Source organism: Schistocerca piceifrons, chromosome 5, assembly GCF_021461385.2.
Source record: "Schistocerca piceifrons isolate TAMUIC-IGC-003096 chromosome 5, iqSchPice1.1, whole genome shotgun sequence".
Lineage (NCBI taxonomy): Eukaryota > Metazoa > Arthropoda > Insecta > Orthoptera > Acrididae > Schistocerca > Schistocerca piceifrons.
The window spans coordinates 124,617,547-124,635,387 of NC_060142.1; the positions used below are offsets into that span (position 1 = coordinate 124,617,547).

Below are 17,841 nucleotides of genomic sequence, written 5' to 3' on the forward strand. Positions count from 1 at the left end.
TCCCCACTATCCTTCCCAGCTAGATTTCTGTTCACATCAGACACAGTTGAGCCTTAGTGTCCTGAGAAGACAGTGGCCATGTGTGTGTGTGTGTGTGTGTGTGCGAGTTTGTGACTTCAAGAGACGCTGAAATATTTCTAATACCCTTTTCATTGTGCCTGTCTGTGACTCAGCATCTTTATGTATTATTATTATTCCATCCTGGACTTCTGTTGTCTGATTTTACTTCTGGCATTTTCAGTTATTTTGGTTCCCAAATAGCAAAACTTTTCTATTGATTTAGTGCCCACTTGCTAATATTGTCCTCTCGCCATCATTGTATTTAATTTGACTGCATTCCATTACCCCTGTTTTACTCTTCTTGATGTTCATCTTATAACCACTTCTCAAGATGCTATTCACTCCGGAGTGATCCTCCCTGAGATCAGCCACTACCAACCATTCCATTCTTCCGCAGATAATTTGTAACTAGTTTCATTTTAAGAAAACTTTTTGTCCCAACAGAAAAAGGACTGAAAGAAAACTAGCTAGGGATTGTAGCTAATGGCTGTTCATAATTGGAAACTTAAAAGTTTTGAATGCTAACTGTAGCTAGGTTTTTTTTCCTACTCCTTTTGAGCAGTAGGATTACTCAGTTTCCAGTATTACTGTGTTCACTGTAGTCGAATGTTTGAGGTACAATGATATCATCATCTTTCAGATCCTCCAGGATTAAAGGGAAAATAAATACTTTTATCTGTTCACTTTGGAAAACATGTAAAATGAACTAATTCTCCCCAATTGTACCATGTGCACAAGATTACCTTTCATGCTTTTGGTAACAGTTTCAGCTGACTGCTAAGATACTGTCCGTTGTTCCTTGTTATGTTCTTAATTGCAATAATACTACTGTGTTTCATCATAGGGTACAAGTTTCTATAAAATGCTTGTCTTCTTGTATGAGATACACATTAGTACTTTTCATATCTGCATATCGTAATAAAAAAATTTTATGCATTAAAATAAAGATAAGTTGTTCCCATAAAATTAAACTACTGCAGGTCAACCACAGTACAATTTTTTTCACTGAATCTCAGGCACTCATTACAGAATACTCACCGTTATTAGCTAACAAGTTAAATGAGAAAGGTATTATAAAATCTGAGATATAAGGAAACTGCCATTACAGTGTAGGTTCTACAAGATATTTTAGTTTGTAACAGAAATGCTGGAGATCTGTTTTCTGTACTGTGGAAGTACTGTAAGAATTTTAGTTCAGAGCTTAGTTATGCTGTCCATTTCTTTCTTTATATTCATTCATAAGCTTAGTTTAAGTGCTCCCTCTGTAATGAGTGTCATTCTAATTGGCCTACATGTTAAACTGATTGTGGAAGTGTGCAACAGACAGATCGCAGATGAAAGAAAAATATAAAAATTCCATCTCTACAAGTAGCTACTGAAGGAAACACCTATTCAAAAGCTACCATTAGTAGTAACTTTTTCGTATATACGTCTGCTTGTGTCTGTATATGTGTGGATGGATATGTGTGTGTGTGTGTGTGTGTGCGAGTGTATACCCGTCCTTTTTTCCTTTTTTTCCCCCCTAAGGTAAGTCTTTCCGCTCCCGGGATTGGAATGACTCCTTACCCTCTTCCTTAAAACCCACATCCTTTCGTCTTTCCCTCTCCTTCCCTCTTTCCTGATGAGGCAACAGTTTGTTGCGAAAGCTTGAATTTTGTGTGTGTGTTTGTGTGTCTGTCGACCTGCCAGCACTTTCATTTGGTAAGTCACATCATATATATTTATATATAAAAACAAAGATGTTTGTGTGTCTGTCGACCTGCCAGCACTTTCATTTGGTAAGTCACATCATATATATTTATATATAAAAACAAAGATGATGTGACTTGCCAAATGAAAGGGCTGGCAGGTCGACAGACACACAAACATACACACAAAATTCAAGCTTTCGCAACAAACTGTTGCCTCATCAGGAAAGAGGGAAGGAGAGGGAAAGACGAAAGGATGTGGGTTTTAAGGGAGAGGGTAAGGAGTCATTCCAATCCCGGGAGCGGAAAGACTTACCTTAGGGGGGAAAAAAGGAAAAAAGGAAAAAAGGACGGGTATACACTCGCACACACACACACATATCCATCCACACATATACAGACACAAGCAGCTTTCCACGTGGGAAAAAATATATCTAAATTCAAAGATGATGTGACTTACCAAACGAAAGCGCTGGCACGTCAATAGACACACAAACAAACACAACCCCTCGTATGCCAACCTATTCATGGGTCACTTAGAGGAAGCCTTCTTGGTTACCCAGGCCTGCCAACCCAAAGTTTGGTACAGATTTATTGATGACATCTTCATGATCTGGACTCACAGTGAAGAAGAACTCCAGAATTTCCTCTCCAACCTCAACTCCTTTGGTTCCATCAGATTCACCTGGTCCTACTCCAAATCCCATGCCACTTTCCTTGACGTTGACCTCCATCTGTCCAATGGCCAGCTTCACACGTCCGTCCACATCAAACCCACCAACAAGCAACAGTACCTCCATTATGACAGCTGCCACCCATTCCACATCAAACGGTCCCTTCCCTACAGCCTAGGTCTTCGTGGCAAATGAATCTGCTCCAGTCCAGAATCGCTGAACCATTACACCAACAACCTGAAAACGGCTTTCACATCCCGCAACTACCCTCCTGACTTGGTACAGAAGCAAATAACCAGAGCCACTTCCTCATCCCCTCAAACCCAGAACCTCCCACAGAAGAATCCCAAAAGTGCCCCACTTGTGACAGGATACTTTCCGGGACTGGATCAGACTCTGAATGTGGCTCTCCAGCAGGGATACGACTTCTGCCGTCCACCTAACCTTCGTAACCTCTTAGTTCATACCTATGAAACCCCCAAACCACCTTCCTTACCCTCTGGCTCCTACCCTTGTAATCGCCCCCGGTGTAAAACCTGTCCAATGCACCCTCCCACCACCACCTACTCCAGTCCTGTAACCCGGAAGGTGTACACGATCAAAGGCAGAGCCACGTGTGAAAGCACCCACGTGATTTACCAACTGACCTGTCTACACTGTGAAGCTTTCTATGTGGGAATGACCAGCAACAAACTGTCCATTCGCATGAATGGACACAGGCAGACAGTGTTTGTTAGTAATGAGGATCACCCTGTGGCTAAACATGCCTTGGTGCACGGCCAGCACATCTTGGCACAGTGTTACACCGTCCGGGTTATCTGGATACTTTCCACTAACACCAACCTGTCAGAACTCCGGAGATGGGAACTTGCCCTTCAGTATATTCTCTCTTGTCGTTATCCGCCAGGCCTCAACCTCGGCTAATGTCAAGTTGCCGCCGCTCATACCTCACCTGTCTTTCAACAACATCTTTGCCTCTGTGCCTCTGCCTCGACTGACATCTCTGCCCAAACTCTTTGCCTTTACAAATGTCTGCTTGTGTCTGTGTATGTGCAGATGGATATGTATGTGTGTGTGTGTGTGAGTGTATACCTGTCCTTTTTTTCCCCCTAAGGTAAGTCTTCCCGCTCCCGGGATTGAAATGACTCCTTACCCTCTCCCTTAAAACCCACATCCTTTCGTCTTTCCCTCTCCTTCCCTCTTTCCTGATGAAGCAACCATTGGTTGCGAAAGCTAGAATTTTGTGTGTATGTTTGTGTTTATTTGTGTGTCTATCGACCTGCCAGCGCTTTTGTTTGGTAAGTCACATCATCTTTGTTTTTAGATATATTTTTCCCACGTGGGATGTTTCCCTCTATTATATATCTCTGTGTGTGTGTGTGTGTGTGTGTGTGTGTGAGAGAGAGAGAGAGAGAGAGAGAGAGAGAGAGAGAGAGAGAGAGAGAGAGAGGGGGGGGGGGAGGCTTTGTTTCTCCTTTTTATACAATTTTAATTTACTTTCAAAGATTCTTTTCAGTATAAAATGTTGAGTAATGTGGGCATCTTTTGTGAAATTTAATTAATTGAGGATGCAATTTTGAAACAGTTATTTTGACATATTGCACAAACTCTATTTGTGCTGTGACCGCTGTCGTTAACATAGAATGGCTTCCAGTGATTTTGTTCACAGTCAGTATTTTTGTGCACTATAGAGAATTAACTCTTTTTGTGAAATGGGTACTAGTAGGCGAATTACTTCCATTAAATTTTTTGTATGCCCTCATTTCAAGAGAACTGACATTACTGAGTAGTGCCTTTTGGAGAGGGGAACCTTGTTAAAACAATTTGAAACAGACACTGCATTGTCACATGCCCAGCAGTTGTCATTAACTGATTTGCTTCTGACATACTGCTTGTGCTTTTTGACTGCTTAAACCACTGAGGATAGAAACTTGAAATTTGGAGACGGTGTGGATCTTATACGGTAGGCGTCGTTTAAGACGGGATTTTTCTAAATTCCAATCCTAATGGGGTGAAATAGGGGATGAAGGTTTTTTTTGAAAAATGCCACTATTAAGGCAGTTTTGAAGCTACACCAACAAAAATTGGTATTTGGTTTCTCGTTCAGAAGTAAAGAAATGTGTGTTTCAGCATTTTTAGAAATTCAGTGTTTTGGAAACTTAACATCAAGGGATGAGAGTTTTCAAGAAAATATTTTGTTATGAAACAGTTTTATGAAAAGGATAGTTGCTACTCACCATATAGTGGAGATGCTGAGTCACAGATAGGCACAACAAAAGGACTGTCAGAAAATGAGCTTTTGGACAACAAGGCCTTCATTGGAGATAGAACATACACACACACATATATTCACGCAAACGCAACTCACACACACGACTGCAGTCTCTGGCTGCTGAGGCTGAGGCACTTTTAAAGCTAAATCTGTGAAAATTTAAATTTTACTTCTCAGTTATAAATAAAAAAAATTGTTTCACTGTTTTTTGAAAATTCAGTCCCTGTGGGGCTGAAATAGGGGGGTGAAACATTTTATGATAATATTTCAGTGCAAAAGTATTTTTAACGCTAAATCTTTGAAAATTGGTGTTTGCCTTCTTGGTTAGAGAAGAAAAAATACATGTTTCATGTTTCACTGTGTTTGGAAATTCAACCCCTAAGGGGGTGATACAGGGTCGGACTGATTCACTGATTCATTATCGCCCAGCCCAAACCACTAAGCATAGGAACATGAAGTTTGGAGAGGGTGTGGATCTTATATTGTAGGCGTCCTTTATGAAGGAATTGTCGAAAATTCAACTCCTAAGGGGTGAAATAGGGGATGAAATGCTTTTTGAAAGTATCGTAATGGGGTGAAATAGGAGATGGAGGGCTTTTTTTCTTTTACAAAAACTGGTATCTGGTTTCTCTGTCAGAAAATAAAAAATGCAGGGTTCTGCATTTTTGGAAATTCAGCCACTAAGGAGGTAAAATAGCAAGTGAAAGTTTTTTTAAATAAATAATTATTTAAGTACTACTAAAGGATTTGTAAGGCTACAACAATTGGAATTTGACTTCTCAGTTAGAAATTTAAAAAATATGTGTTTCAGTGCTTTTGGAAATTCAACCCCAACAGAACTGGAATAGGGAATCAAATTTTTAAGAAAATATTTTGTTACATTAAAAAAAAAAAAAATTTAACGCTAAATTTATGCAACTTGCTATTTCTTTTCTTGGTTAGGTATAAAAAAATATTTGCTAGGGGTGAAAGTTGCTGTGGAAATATCGCACAAGAACACAAAAGGCATGATTAACAAAAACTTTGGGCTCCAGCTACCAGAATTGCTTTTGGTCAGAAGAACATTTGGGAAAGACCATGCTTATATGACCTTCATTAGCATGAAAAGCTTAGAAGGTGTTGCAGTTTGTGAACAATATAAAAATTGGATTAAATAAAAACGAAAAAAGCTCTGCAGGCCATACAGTCTATGAGCAAAGAAGCGCGCACTAAGCTAATTATTCATAAACTTTCTCTTCTCAGTATATAATACAAAGGCGTATGCTCTGAAAGTTTACCCAGTTTTTTTTTCTTTTTTCTGTAATTTTATTTATTTATTTATTTAAATTTTACAATATGAATTATGATTGACTGCTACTCACTGCATTGAGGTGGTGTGGAAAACACACACACACACACACACACACACACACACACACGACCATTATGTCTTCAGGTGGTCTTTTATTCTTGTTTGGAATATGTTTCGTCAGTAGTTCACCTACATCTTTGCTGAGACTTTACACTGCTAGTACTACTTGAATATGATTATTTCATAACATACTTTCATTTGATTGAACTAAAATTTTATTCACTACTGTTAAAATGTAAAACAAAACTATATCTTCAACTTAAGGGTCATTTATTGGCTGCTGTGGCGAAAACCTTTTTTTCCCTAACTGGTCTTTTTACTCATTACCTACAAAATAAACAACACAAATGGCTTTAAAAAATTAAAAAGCTAATGAAAGCTCTATTTCTGTTGCAGAATCATGTGTGATGCAAGTGCTGTTTCGATTAGTTCCGACTAATTGCACCTCACTATCATTTCGCACTTTTCTTTGTTCAAATCTGGTGGAATGGTTGGCTGGACTTATTTTCCAACAGAAGCATGAAACGGTGTGGATGCGAGCTACTGGGCCTGCTAGAGAATGTAGCTGTAAGGCTAAACTTATTCACACTCTGGTTACAGTCCTGTATGAAAGTTTTAATGACCTGCAGGATCTCCACTCTCAAGGTATAAGAGTTAGTGTTTACTGAGATTTAAAAATAGTTACTGTTCTTGGAAATAATGTGCAGTATCATAAAGTTAAGTCTTTTTTTAATGTCTGTTGCCAGTTTGATGTTTAAATAAAAGTTACAAAATACATTCATGTTAAACTGTGAGTTTTTACTAATGGATTCAGTGAGGTGGTGCTCAGAAGGAAGGCCTTGCTGTGCTGGTACTGCAAATGGCTGAGAGCAAGGGGAAACCACAGCCATAATTTTTCCTGAGGGCATCCAGTTTTACTGTATGGTTAAAAGATGATGGTGGATCTTTAACACTGATACCACAGCTTCATGACTGCTGTACTCTTTTCATTATTTATTTTTCTGTAATATTTGCTCATTTCATTTATTTACCTCTTCTCTTTGGGCTGACAATTTCTTGCTGCTTGTTCTTGTTGTCATTTTAGAGGGCTGATCTTTGTGCCATATCAAAATATTAATAAACCAGTGCACTCAAAGATTATTTTAAAGGCTTTTTCTCCCTGCATAACTTAGGATAAGTTTGCTCAAGATGTTCCAAACTTCGTAGACATATGGGAAAAATAATTAAAATGAAAACCCCATTATATTGGGAATTGATGTGGGAATTCTGGAACACCTTGTACTATTTCAGCCAGTCATAGGTACTTATTATAAGATTTGGATGGGCATGTCAGTGGGAAGCCAGTGACCTGTAAAAATTGTTGAAAATGATGTGTATTAGTGTAAAATCTATCTAGTATTCTGGACTGGAAGCTCCAGGTCGGAATATCCACAATATAAGGGAAAGATCCCCCCCCCCCCCCCCCCCCCCCCCCCCCCATGAACCATGGAGGTGTGGAGGCTTGCGTGCCTCAGCGATGCAGACAGCTGTACTGTAGGTGTAACCACAACAGAGGGGTATCTGTTGAGAGGCCAGACAAATGTGTGGTTCCTGAAGAGGGGCAACAGCCTTTTCAGTAGTTGAAGGGGCAATGGTCCGGATGATTGACTGATCTGGCTTTGTAACATTAACCGAAACGGCCTTGCTGTGCTGGTACTGCGAATGGCTGAAAGCAAGGAGAAACTACAGCCATAATTTTTCCCGAGGGCATCCAGTTTTACTGTATGGTTAAATGATGATGGTGTCCTCTTGAGTCAAATATTCCGGAAGTAAAATAATCCCCAGTTTGGATCTCCAGGCAGGGACTATTCAGGAGGACATCGTTGTCAGAAGTAAGGAAACTGGCATTCTACGGATCAGAGCGTGGAATGTCAGTTCCCTTAATCGGGCAGGCAGGTTAGAAAATTTAAAAAGGGAAATGGATAGGTTAAAGTTATATACAGTGGGAATTAGTGAAGTTCAGTGGCAGGAGGAACAAGACTTCTGGTCAGGTGAATACAGGGTTATAAATAAAAAAATCAAATAGGGGTAATACAGGAGTAGGTTTAATTATGAATAAAAAATAGGAGTGTGGATAAGCTATTACAAACAGCATAGTGAAAGCAAGCCAAGATAGACATGAAGCCCGTGCCTGCCACAGTAGTACAAGTTTATACACCAACTAGCTCCGGAGATGATGAAGAGATTGAAGAAATGTGTGATGCGATAAAAGAAATTATTCAGATGGTTAAGGGAGATGAAAATTTAATAGTCATGGGGGACTGGAATTCGGTAGTAGGGAAAGGAAGAGAAGGAAAAGTAGTAGGTGAATTTGGACTGGGGGTGAGGAATGAAAGAGGAAGCCACCTGGTAGAATTCTGCACAGAGCATAACTTAATCACAGCTAACACTTGGTTTAAGAATCATGAAAGACAATTGTATACATGGAACAGGCCAGGAGACACTGGAAGATTTCGGATAGATTATATAATAGTAAGACAGAGATCTAGGAACCAGGTTTTAAATTGTAAGACATTCCCAGGAGCAGATGTGAACTCTGACCACAATTTATTGGTTATGAACTGTAGATTAAAACTGGAGAACTTACAAAAAGGCACTAATTTAAGGAGATGGGACCTGGATAAACTGAAAGAACCAGAGGTTGTAGAGAGTTTCAGTGAGAGCATTAGGGAACAATTGACAAAGTCAGGGGAAAGAAATTCAGTAGAAGAAGAATGGGTAGCTTTGAGAGATCAAATAGTGAAGGCAGCAGAGGTTCAAGTAGATAAAAAGACGAGGACTAGTAGAAATCCTTGGGTAACAGAAGAGATATTGAATTTAATTGATGGAGGAAGAAAATATAAAAATGCAGTAAATGAAGCAGGTGAAAAGGAATACAAACATCTCAAGAATGAGATCAACAGCAAGTGCAAAATGACTAAGCGAGGCTGGCTGGAGGACAAATGTAAGGACGTAGAGGCATATATCACTAGGGGTAAGATAGATAATGCCTACAGGAAAATTAAAAAACCTTTACAGAAAAGAGAACCATCTTTATGAATATCAAGAGCTCAGATGGAAAACCAGTCCTAAGCAAAGAAGAGAAAGCAGAAAGGTGTAAGAAGTATATAGAGGGCGATGTACTTGGCAGTACTGTACTATGGAAATGGAAGAGGATGTAGATGGAGATGAAATGGGAGATATGATAATATAATAATTCGTCAAGAATTTGACAGAGCACTGAAAACCTAAGTTAAAAGAAGGCCCCTGGGAATAGACAACATTCCATTCGAACTACTGATAGCCTTGGGAGAGCCAGCCATAATAAAACTCTACCATCTGGTGACCAAGATGTATGAGACAGGCGAAATACCCTCAGACTTCAAGAATATAATAATTCCAATCCCAAAGAGAGCAGGTGTCTACAGGTGTGAAAATTACTGAACTATCAGTTTAATAAGTCATAGCTGCAAAATACTAACACGAATTCCTTACAGACGAATGGAAAAACTGGTAGAAGCTTACCTCGGAGAAGATCAGTTTGGATTCCGTAGAAATGCTGGAGCACGAGAGGCAACACTGACCCTATGACTTATCTTAGAAGATAGATTAAGGAAATGCAAACCTACTTTTCTAGCTTTTGTAGACTTGGAGAAAGCTTTTGAAAGTGTTGACTGGAATACTCTCTTTCAAATTGTGAAGGTGGCAGAGGTAAAATACAGGGAGCGAAAGGCTATTTGTAATTTGTACAAAAGCCAGGCTGCAGTTACAATAGTCGACGTGCATGAAAGGGAAGCAGTGGTTGAGAAGGGAGTAAGACATGGCTTATAGCCTGTCCACAATGTTATTCAATCTGTATATTGAGCAAGCAGTAAAGGAAACAAAACAAAAATTTGGAGTAGGAATTAAAATCCACAGAAAAGAAATTAAAACTTTGAGGTTTGCTGATGACATTGTAGTTCTGTCAGAGATAGCAAAAGAGCTGGCAGAGCAGTTGAGCAGATTAGGTAATGTCTTGAAAGGAGGATATAAGATGAACATTAACAAAAGCAACACGGGGATAGTGGAATGTAGTTGAATTAAATCAGGTGATGCTGAGGGAATTAGATTAAGAAATGACACTCTTAAAGTAGTAAAGTTTTGCTATTTGAGGTGCAGAATAACGGATGATGGTCAAAGGAGAGAGGATATAAAATGAAGACTTGCTATCACAAGGAAAGTTTTTCTGAAGAAGAGAAATTTGTTAACATTGAGTTCAGATTTAAGTGTCAGGAAGTCTTTTCTGAAAGTATTTGTATGGAGTGTAGTCATGTATGGAAGTGAAACATGGAAGATGAATAGGATAGATAAGAAGAGCATAGAAGCTTCCAGAATATGGTGCTACAGAAGAATGCTGAAGATTAGATGGGTAGATCACGTAACTAACGAGGAGGTACTGAATAGAATTGGGGAGAAGAGGAATTTGTGGCGCAGCTGACTAAAAGAAGGGATTGATTGGTAGGATACATTCTGAGGCATCAAGGGATGACCAATTTAGTATTGGAGGGAAGGGTGGAGGTAAAAATCGTAGAGGGAGACCAAGAGATGAATACACTAAGCAGATTTAGAACAATGTGGTTGCAGTAGTTACTCAGAAATGAAGAGACTTGCACAGGATAGAGTAGCATGAAGAGCTGCATCAAACCCGTCTCTGGACTGAACACCACCATCACCACAACAACAACAAGGAAAAGATAGATTGTTAATCAGCATTAAGATGACACATTGAATTTTAGACAAAAACAACAAAAAGACACTTACACATTAACTTTCAGCCAAAGCATTCCTCAAAAAAGAAAACACACACACACACACACACACAGAGTAAATCTAACTGTTTGAACAAGGATTTGAATCTCACTCCTGAAAGTAAGTCCAGCATCTTAGCCACTGTACAAAGTCACACAGCTGAAATGCTTTCCAAGGAAATCATTTAAGAAGTGATTGAATTGTGAGTCATCAATGTCCTGGAACCTACTGAAAAGTGGATTAAACCAGATCAACTTCAGAATATTAAATGGTAAAATGTTAATGGCCTCAAATAGAAGTCCCAAAACTAATCATGTTGTTGTAGAAAGTTTACTGGTATTTCGTACCAAGGGTTATACAGTTGAAACAATGTTACTGGCACTTTTGGAATGAACAAAATTTTAAGAAATTTTGTAGGCTTTTGAATATGTTTAAAAATTCTTTTCAATGTTGTGGCGAGGAAATCATTTTGCCTGTTTTATTTACAGTGTGCAGGGTCTCATTTTTCAGTGATGAGTAGAAATAATTTCCTTTTAATGTGTGGCAAAAGTCAGATTGAATTTAACTTAAAAATAAAAATACTTGAGAAACTACAAAACTTTCATCCTCCAAGAAAGGAACCAATAGTTCTGATATGTAGCAAGTTTCTTGTACATTTATATGTGTATATTGGCAGTACTACTATATACAATTTTTGTGGTATTTCATCGCAGACACAGTGTTTTAACAGTGCACTACAAGCAGAGATTAAACTAGAGACCAAATTGAGGAAGCATACTAATCTCTGCCAGAGCAAAGGTACTTTGGAGTAACCAGTGATGTTGGATGTTGATCTCCAGCTATTTGCTTGTGTTTCATTCCTTGTATAACTACAATGTGACTGCTGCATGACATCACTAAAACATAAAAAGAAAATGCTTTTCAATTCTGCTTCGACACCCGTCTATTACATCACATAGTGACGTAAGGTTCAAAACTAGAAATAAGTTTATAATTCCTTATCATGTACAAACCAATGGAATTTTTCCCCTAATTACAACATGGTAGGTGATGCAGGTGATAGGGATCTGCAGGGATACAAAGTTCTGTTGTCAGGGATCAAAGTTCTACTTCCAGGGATAGCATAGGGATCACTAGGAGTATCCCAAGTGCACAAAGCTGGGAAATGCAAATGGGTTAGACCAAAGCAGGTTCTGAACATTTGTAATAATCAAGTGAAAACTGGCAAATGTATTCATTCAGCTCTGTTCAAAAAATTCCAGAACATAAGTAATTTTGCGCCAATGGTGTGTTGGAGCAAAATGCGGTTGGCATCCCTGCACATTCCTGTGTTTAATCTGTAACTGCCAGACATTTCATTGTTGCATGCCTGTATTGAGTAGAAAGTTGTTTTGCACAGTTTACGAATTACGAGGTGGCAGAGTCAGAGGATCAGCGCTTCATTATTAAATTTTGTGTGAAACTCAAGAAAACCATTACTGAGATACACCAAATGATGCAGGAAGCCTACAGTGATGAGTTCTTAAGCCGTACTTGGTGCTGTGATGGTTTACATGGTTTAAAAATGACCGGGCAGAAGTAAGATGATTCTCATTCAGGATGCCATTTGATGTCATGCTGATAGTTTGCTTTGACTTTGAATGATTAGTTCATCATGAATTCATGCCACAGTGACAAACTGTTAATTGATGGTACTATCGGGATGTGTTGCAGTGCTTGCGATAATAAGTGAGAAGGAAATGGGCTGAAATGTGGCAAGAGATTTCATGGTTCTTGCACATTCATCCCTGTTGTTTTAAGATTTTTGGGCAAAAAATGAAATCACTGTGCCACCTCAGCCTCCATACTCTCGAGATCTGGCTTCTGTGGACTTTGGAAATAAAGAAAAGTTGAAAACCGCATTGAAAGGACAAAGATTTGCAATGGTAGACTAGATAAAAATAAATTCGCAGGTGGCATATCATGCAGTCCAGAAAGAGGCATGCCAGGACTACTTCCAGAAGTGGAAACGGCATTGGGAGTGGTGTATCAATTGTGGAGGAGAGTATTTTAAAGGAAACCAAGCACAATAAGTAAAAGATAAATACAGAAAAATTTTGTGTACAAGGTTCCGGAATTTTTTGAACAGACCATGTATATGTGTGGATTAACATGAGGAGGACAATGTGATGTAGATGGGAGAGAAAGTGTTGAAGTTGTGAAGGAACGAAGATGGTGTGTCACCAAACCCCTAGTCTGGTTCAGGTCCATCAGGGCCAAGACCCTATCTTTATTCTGCCACAACCTCAACAGCTTCTCTCCCATCTGCATCACGTGGTCCTCCTCAACAACACGTGTCACCTTCCTAGATGTTGACCCTCCTCCTGTGTGATGGCTCCATCCACACCTCTGTCCCCATTATACACACCAACCACCAACAGTACCTGCAGTTTGACAGCTGTCATCCCTTTCACAGCACAAAATTCCTCCCATATAGCCTGGCTACCCAGGACGGCATATCTGCAGTGACAAAAACTCCCTTGCTTAGTGTGCTGAAGCTCGCTCCAGGCACCACTCCCTCCCCCAGACCTAGTTCGCAGAGAGATCTCCTGTGCCATTTCCCCTCACATCCCCAATCCTCCCACCACCCCCAAGAACCAGCCATAAATGAGTGTCCCCTTCATCACCCAGTACCACCACAGACTGTAACAACTGAACCACATCCTTCGCCAGGGCTTTGGTTACCTATAGTTTCTTGAAACAAGGGACATATATTTCCCACCCTTCCTAAAGTGGTGTTCCATCCTCCACCCAGTCTCCACAACATCCTAGTCCATCCCTATGCCACTCCTAATGCCAACACCTTGCCAAAAGGATTGTAAGCCTGTGCAAGACCCAGGTGCAAAACCTGCCCAATCCACCCAGCCAGTCCTGTCACCAGTTTGTCCTACCCTATCAGGGGCTGGCCCCCTGTGAATGCAGCCACATCATTTACCAGTTCTTCTGCAATCTTGCACAGCTTTTTATATCAGTATGACTACCAACCAACTGTCCACCAGGGTGAACAGCCACTGCCAAACAGTGACCAAGAGCGAAGTAGAGTGGCAGAGCGTGCAGCTAAACATAACACTCTTGATTTCAACGACTGCTTTGCTACCCGAGCCATCTGGATCTTTCCCTCCACCACCAGCTTTTCTGAACTGCGCAGGTGGGAGTTATCCTTAAACCCCATTCCCCGCTTCCATAATTATCCTGCCCTCAACCTATGGAATGTACTGTCCCCACACTCTTCATCCAATAGCTTCCACCCACTCTGACCTATCATCTCCTCCCCATTCTCATATTCCACCTTGTTTACTTGCAGCTCTCTACCAACACATCCACCCATCTTTCCCCGCTCCTCTCCTTTTTTGCTACTTTTTTCCCCACCTCCCTAACCCATGGCCTCCTGACGCTGTGCCTGTTGGCAGTCTAGTCCCTGCACAATACACCAGACAGCATTTTTCTCTGTCTGCACCCTTACACTACTATCCCTGCCCCCTTGCCTTACGAGGGTCACTCCAAAAGAAATGCACACTATTTTTGTAAAAATACAGTTTTTGTTCTGCATGTGTGAAAGTCTCACAGTGTGTAGATACATCCTTCCCACTTGATTTCAATCTTAGTTCAACCTGTTCCTGTGAGTGGCACCATCACAGCATGTCTTCAAGATGGCTGCTAGACTTGACATTCGTCAGAAGAAACGTGATGTCATAGAATTCTTGTGCTGTGAAAAAGAGACAGTGGGAAATATCCACAAGAGGTTGAAAGAGGTGTATGGAGATGCTGCTGTCGATCGCAGTACACTTAGTCGGTGGGCAAGCTGGTTACAGGCAGGATGTTGACAGTGGCTAAAGAAAAACGGTATACAGCGAACTTTTGGAACAGTACAAGAATCGTGGAGATGAATTTCTTGGAAGAATTGTGACAGGTGATGAAACATGGCTCCATCATTTTTCACCGGAGACGAAGAGGAAATCAATGGAGTGGCATCATGCAAATTCACCCAAGAAAAAAAATTCAAAACCACACCTTCTGCTAGAAAAGTTATGGCTACGCTGTTTTTCGATTCCGAAGGACTCTTTCTTGTGGACATCATGCCAAGTGGAACCACCATAAATTCTGATGCATATGTGACAACACTGAAGAAACGTCAAGCTTGACTGAGTCGTGTTCGACCACATTGGCAAAAGCAGGATGTTTTGCTGTTTCACGACAATGCACAGCCACATGTCAGTCAAAAAACCATGGAAGTGATCACAAAACTCAGATGGACAACACTGAAACACCCGCCTTACAGTCCTGACCTGGCTCCATGTGATTATCATCTCTTTGGGAAACTGAAAGACCCTTCGTGGAACAAGGTTTGAAGATGATGACTCCCTTGCGCACGCTGCCAAACAGTGGCTCCAACAGGTTGGTCCAGAATTTTACCGTGCGGGTATACAGGTGCTGGATCCAAGATGGCATGAGGCAGTTGAGAGGGATGGAAATTATGTGGAGAAATGAAAATATTGCTCCTAAAGGATGTATCTACACACTGTAAAACTTTCAAACATGTAGAATAAAAGATGGATTTTAAAAAAATAGTGTGCATTTCTTTTGGAGTGACCCTCGTATTAGAAAATATCATACGGAAGGGATTGAGAATTATGATCATTATTTTGAAGAAGAACAGACTTGTTTCAGAGGCAACAGAGGAACAATTTTGAGCCAGGTTTTGCCATTAAACAACTAATAGTAAAGTACTGGGAACAAGAGGAAGATCTGACTGTAGTGATTTTAGACATAGAAAAAGCCTATGACATTGCAGGGAACAAAATGTGGGAATACTAGCATAAACTAGAGGTTTTAAGTTCTCTAGTTTGAAAGATCCAATTGCTGTACAGAAACTATGAAAGTAGTACAAGTAGGAAATGGTTGATTAGATCAAAGAAAAGAGTACAGCAAGGCAGTGCACTATCTTCACTACTTTTTATTGCACTCATGGGTGCAATTATTAAAGAAATTAAGGTTGTAGAATCTCGAGATTTTATTGCATTAGTTTTTGCAGATGATGAAGCCGACTGGAGAGAGACAGAGCAAGGGGTTCATTGGAAATTAGATTGCTGGAATAACAAATTTAATTAGTACAAACTAACTGCAAATAAGAAGGAAACAGTAGCAATGAAATTGAGCAAAACACACAGTCAATGTAACGTCAAACTTCATGGAGAAAGAAGTGGAAAGCTTCAGTTACCTTGGAAGTACTGAAACAAACCAGGGTAGTGCCAAGCTAACAGTCCAAAATAATGTGTCAAAAAGAGTCCATGTTATTCTTCAAGTATGAAATCAAGTGTGGGATGAAGCAGTTTCTGTAAAAGCTAAACAGTGTACAAATCATACATTGTGCGGAACATGACGTACTGCTTGGAGATGTGTGTGTCATCAAAAATAGACAGCAACAAACTACAGGCATGCAAAATGAAATTTTTGTGATCTGCTGCACAAAAAAAAAGACGAGACCAAATAAGAAATGAGTGCATTAGGATGTGCAAGTGACCTTCACAATGAAGGAAAGACTACATAAACATTGCACGGTTGAAATGAGTTGGGCATGTGCAAAGGATCCATGAGACTAGAACTGCTAGACATTCAAATTTTCAATTAGCTTTGTTTGACACCAGATCGTAAACACCAGTTTTTTTTTTATTATAGCCAATTGCACATCTTCATTCCAACACGAAATTTGCTAACCTTGTCTGATCTGTTTGAGGATGTCCTTCGCTGATGAGTGTAATTGAGCTATGACTAACCTCCACGTGTTCTCAGTTGGATGATTAGTGTTCACACGCAGTGTATTTGGCCTTGATGCAGAAACTCTTTTGGTGAGTTAAGATTCCACTTCTTGATCATGTCCACCCCAGCTTTTTTGTGGTCAGATTATTCTGTCCTTGCCTACAAGCACTATGCATATTAATTTTTTGCATTTCGCATCTGTCCGTTGATACCTCTACCAATGATGATATTTTCCTTTAAGTTTGGGTGTAGTGTCTCAAATCCTCCTGTAATTAATCTTTTTCAGCATCAGGGCATCCAGTTTGTGGGGCATAACAGAATGTTATTCACATATCCAGACTTGTGTTGTCTCAATGAAGGAATGCTATCTGCTTATCTAGTTACTTTAACATATACAAAGTCCTATAACTTGTGGCTCATTACCTCTGTTGTACCATTGCTGACAATAGTAGTACACTGAGCGAGGTGGCGCAGTGGTTAGCACACTGGACTCTCGTTCGGGAGGACGACGGTTCAATCCCGCATCCGGCCATCCTGATTTAGGTTTTCCGTGATTTCCCTAAATCGCTCCAGGCAAATGCCGGGATGGTTCCTTTGAAAGGGCACGGCCGACTTCCTTCCCTGTCCTTCCCTAATCCGATGACCTCACTGTTTTGTCTCTTCCCCCAAAACAATCCAATCCAATAGTAGTACAAAGTAGATGGTCTTTTAAGTATCTCTTATAGCTATGTCTTTGTGCCATCTACAAATTGAGGAGCAACATTTTTACTGTAGTAACTCTGTCAAATGCTTTTCCAAATCCACAAATGTTATTTATAATGCCTTCTGCTCGACAAGGGTGTTAAACTGTAACAAATATTCATCTTGCGAATGGTGCAGTTCTTCTTATTTCCAGGATCTCTAAGAAAACTGGAGAGGAATTCTGCCTTATTACCAACATAGCCTTATCTTCCTCGAGTTATCTGTGAGAAGGTACCTTAACAAACTTGTTTCTTCTCTCTTTTCTTTTCTTCATCCATCTCTCCTGTAACTTTTTCCTGTAGATTCCTTTTGAAGATTCTTAACAAAATTTTTGCTGACTAAGTATCAGACCTATAGTTCTGCACTCATAACATTTTTAGCATTTCTTTTTTGCAACTTATAAAGGAGGTGCCCTGATAATCATTTTTTACACTGTGGCTAAATTGGTTCAAA

At 40.0% G+C, this 17,841-nt stretch overlaps 1 protein-coding gene across 2 annotated transcripts in view; it reads left to right on the forward strand.

Moving 5' to 3' along the window:
- Positions 1-17,841, forward strand: part of LOC124797948 — a 144,217-nt gene that overhangs the window by 120,983 nt on the left and 5,393 nt on the right. For both annotated transcript variants that reach the window (XM_047261093.1, XM_047261092.1), the window contains exon 16: positions 6,442-6,690. In XM_047261093.1, coding sequence (XP_047117049.1) covers positions 6,442-6,690 — 249 coding nt within the window. The remainder of the gene's footprint in view (positions 1-6,441; positions 6,691-17,841) is intronic.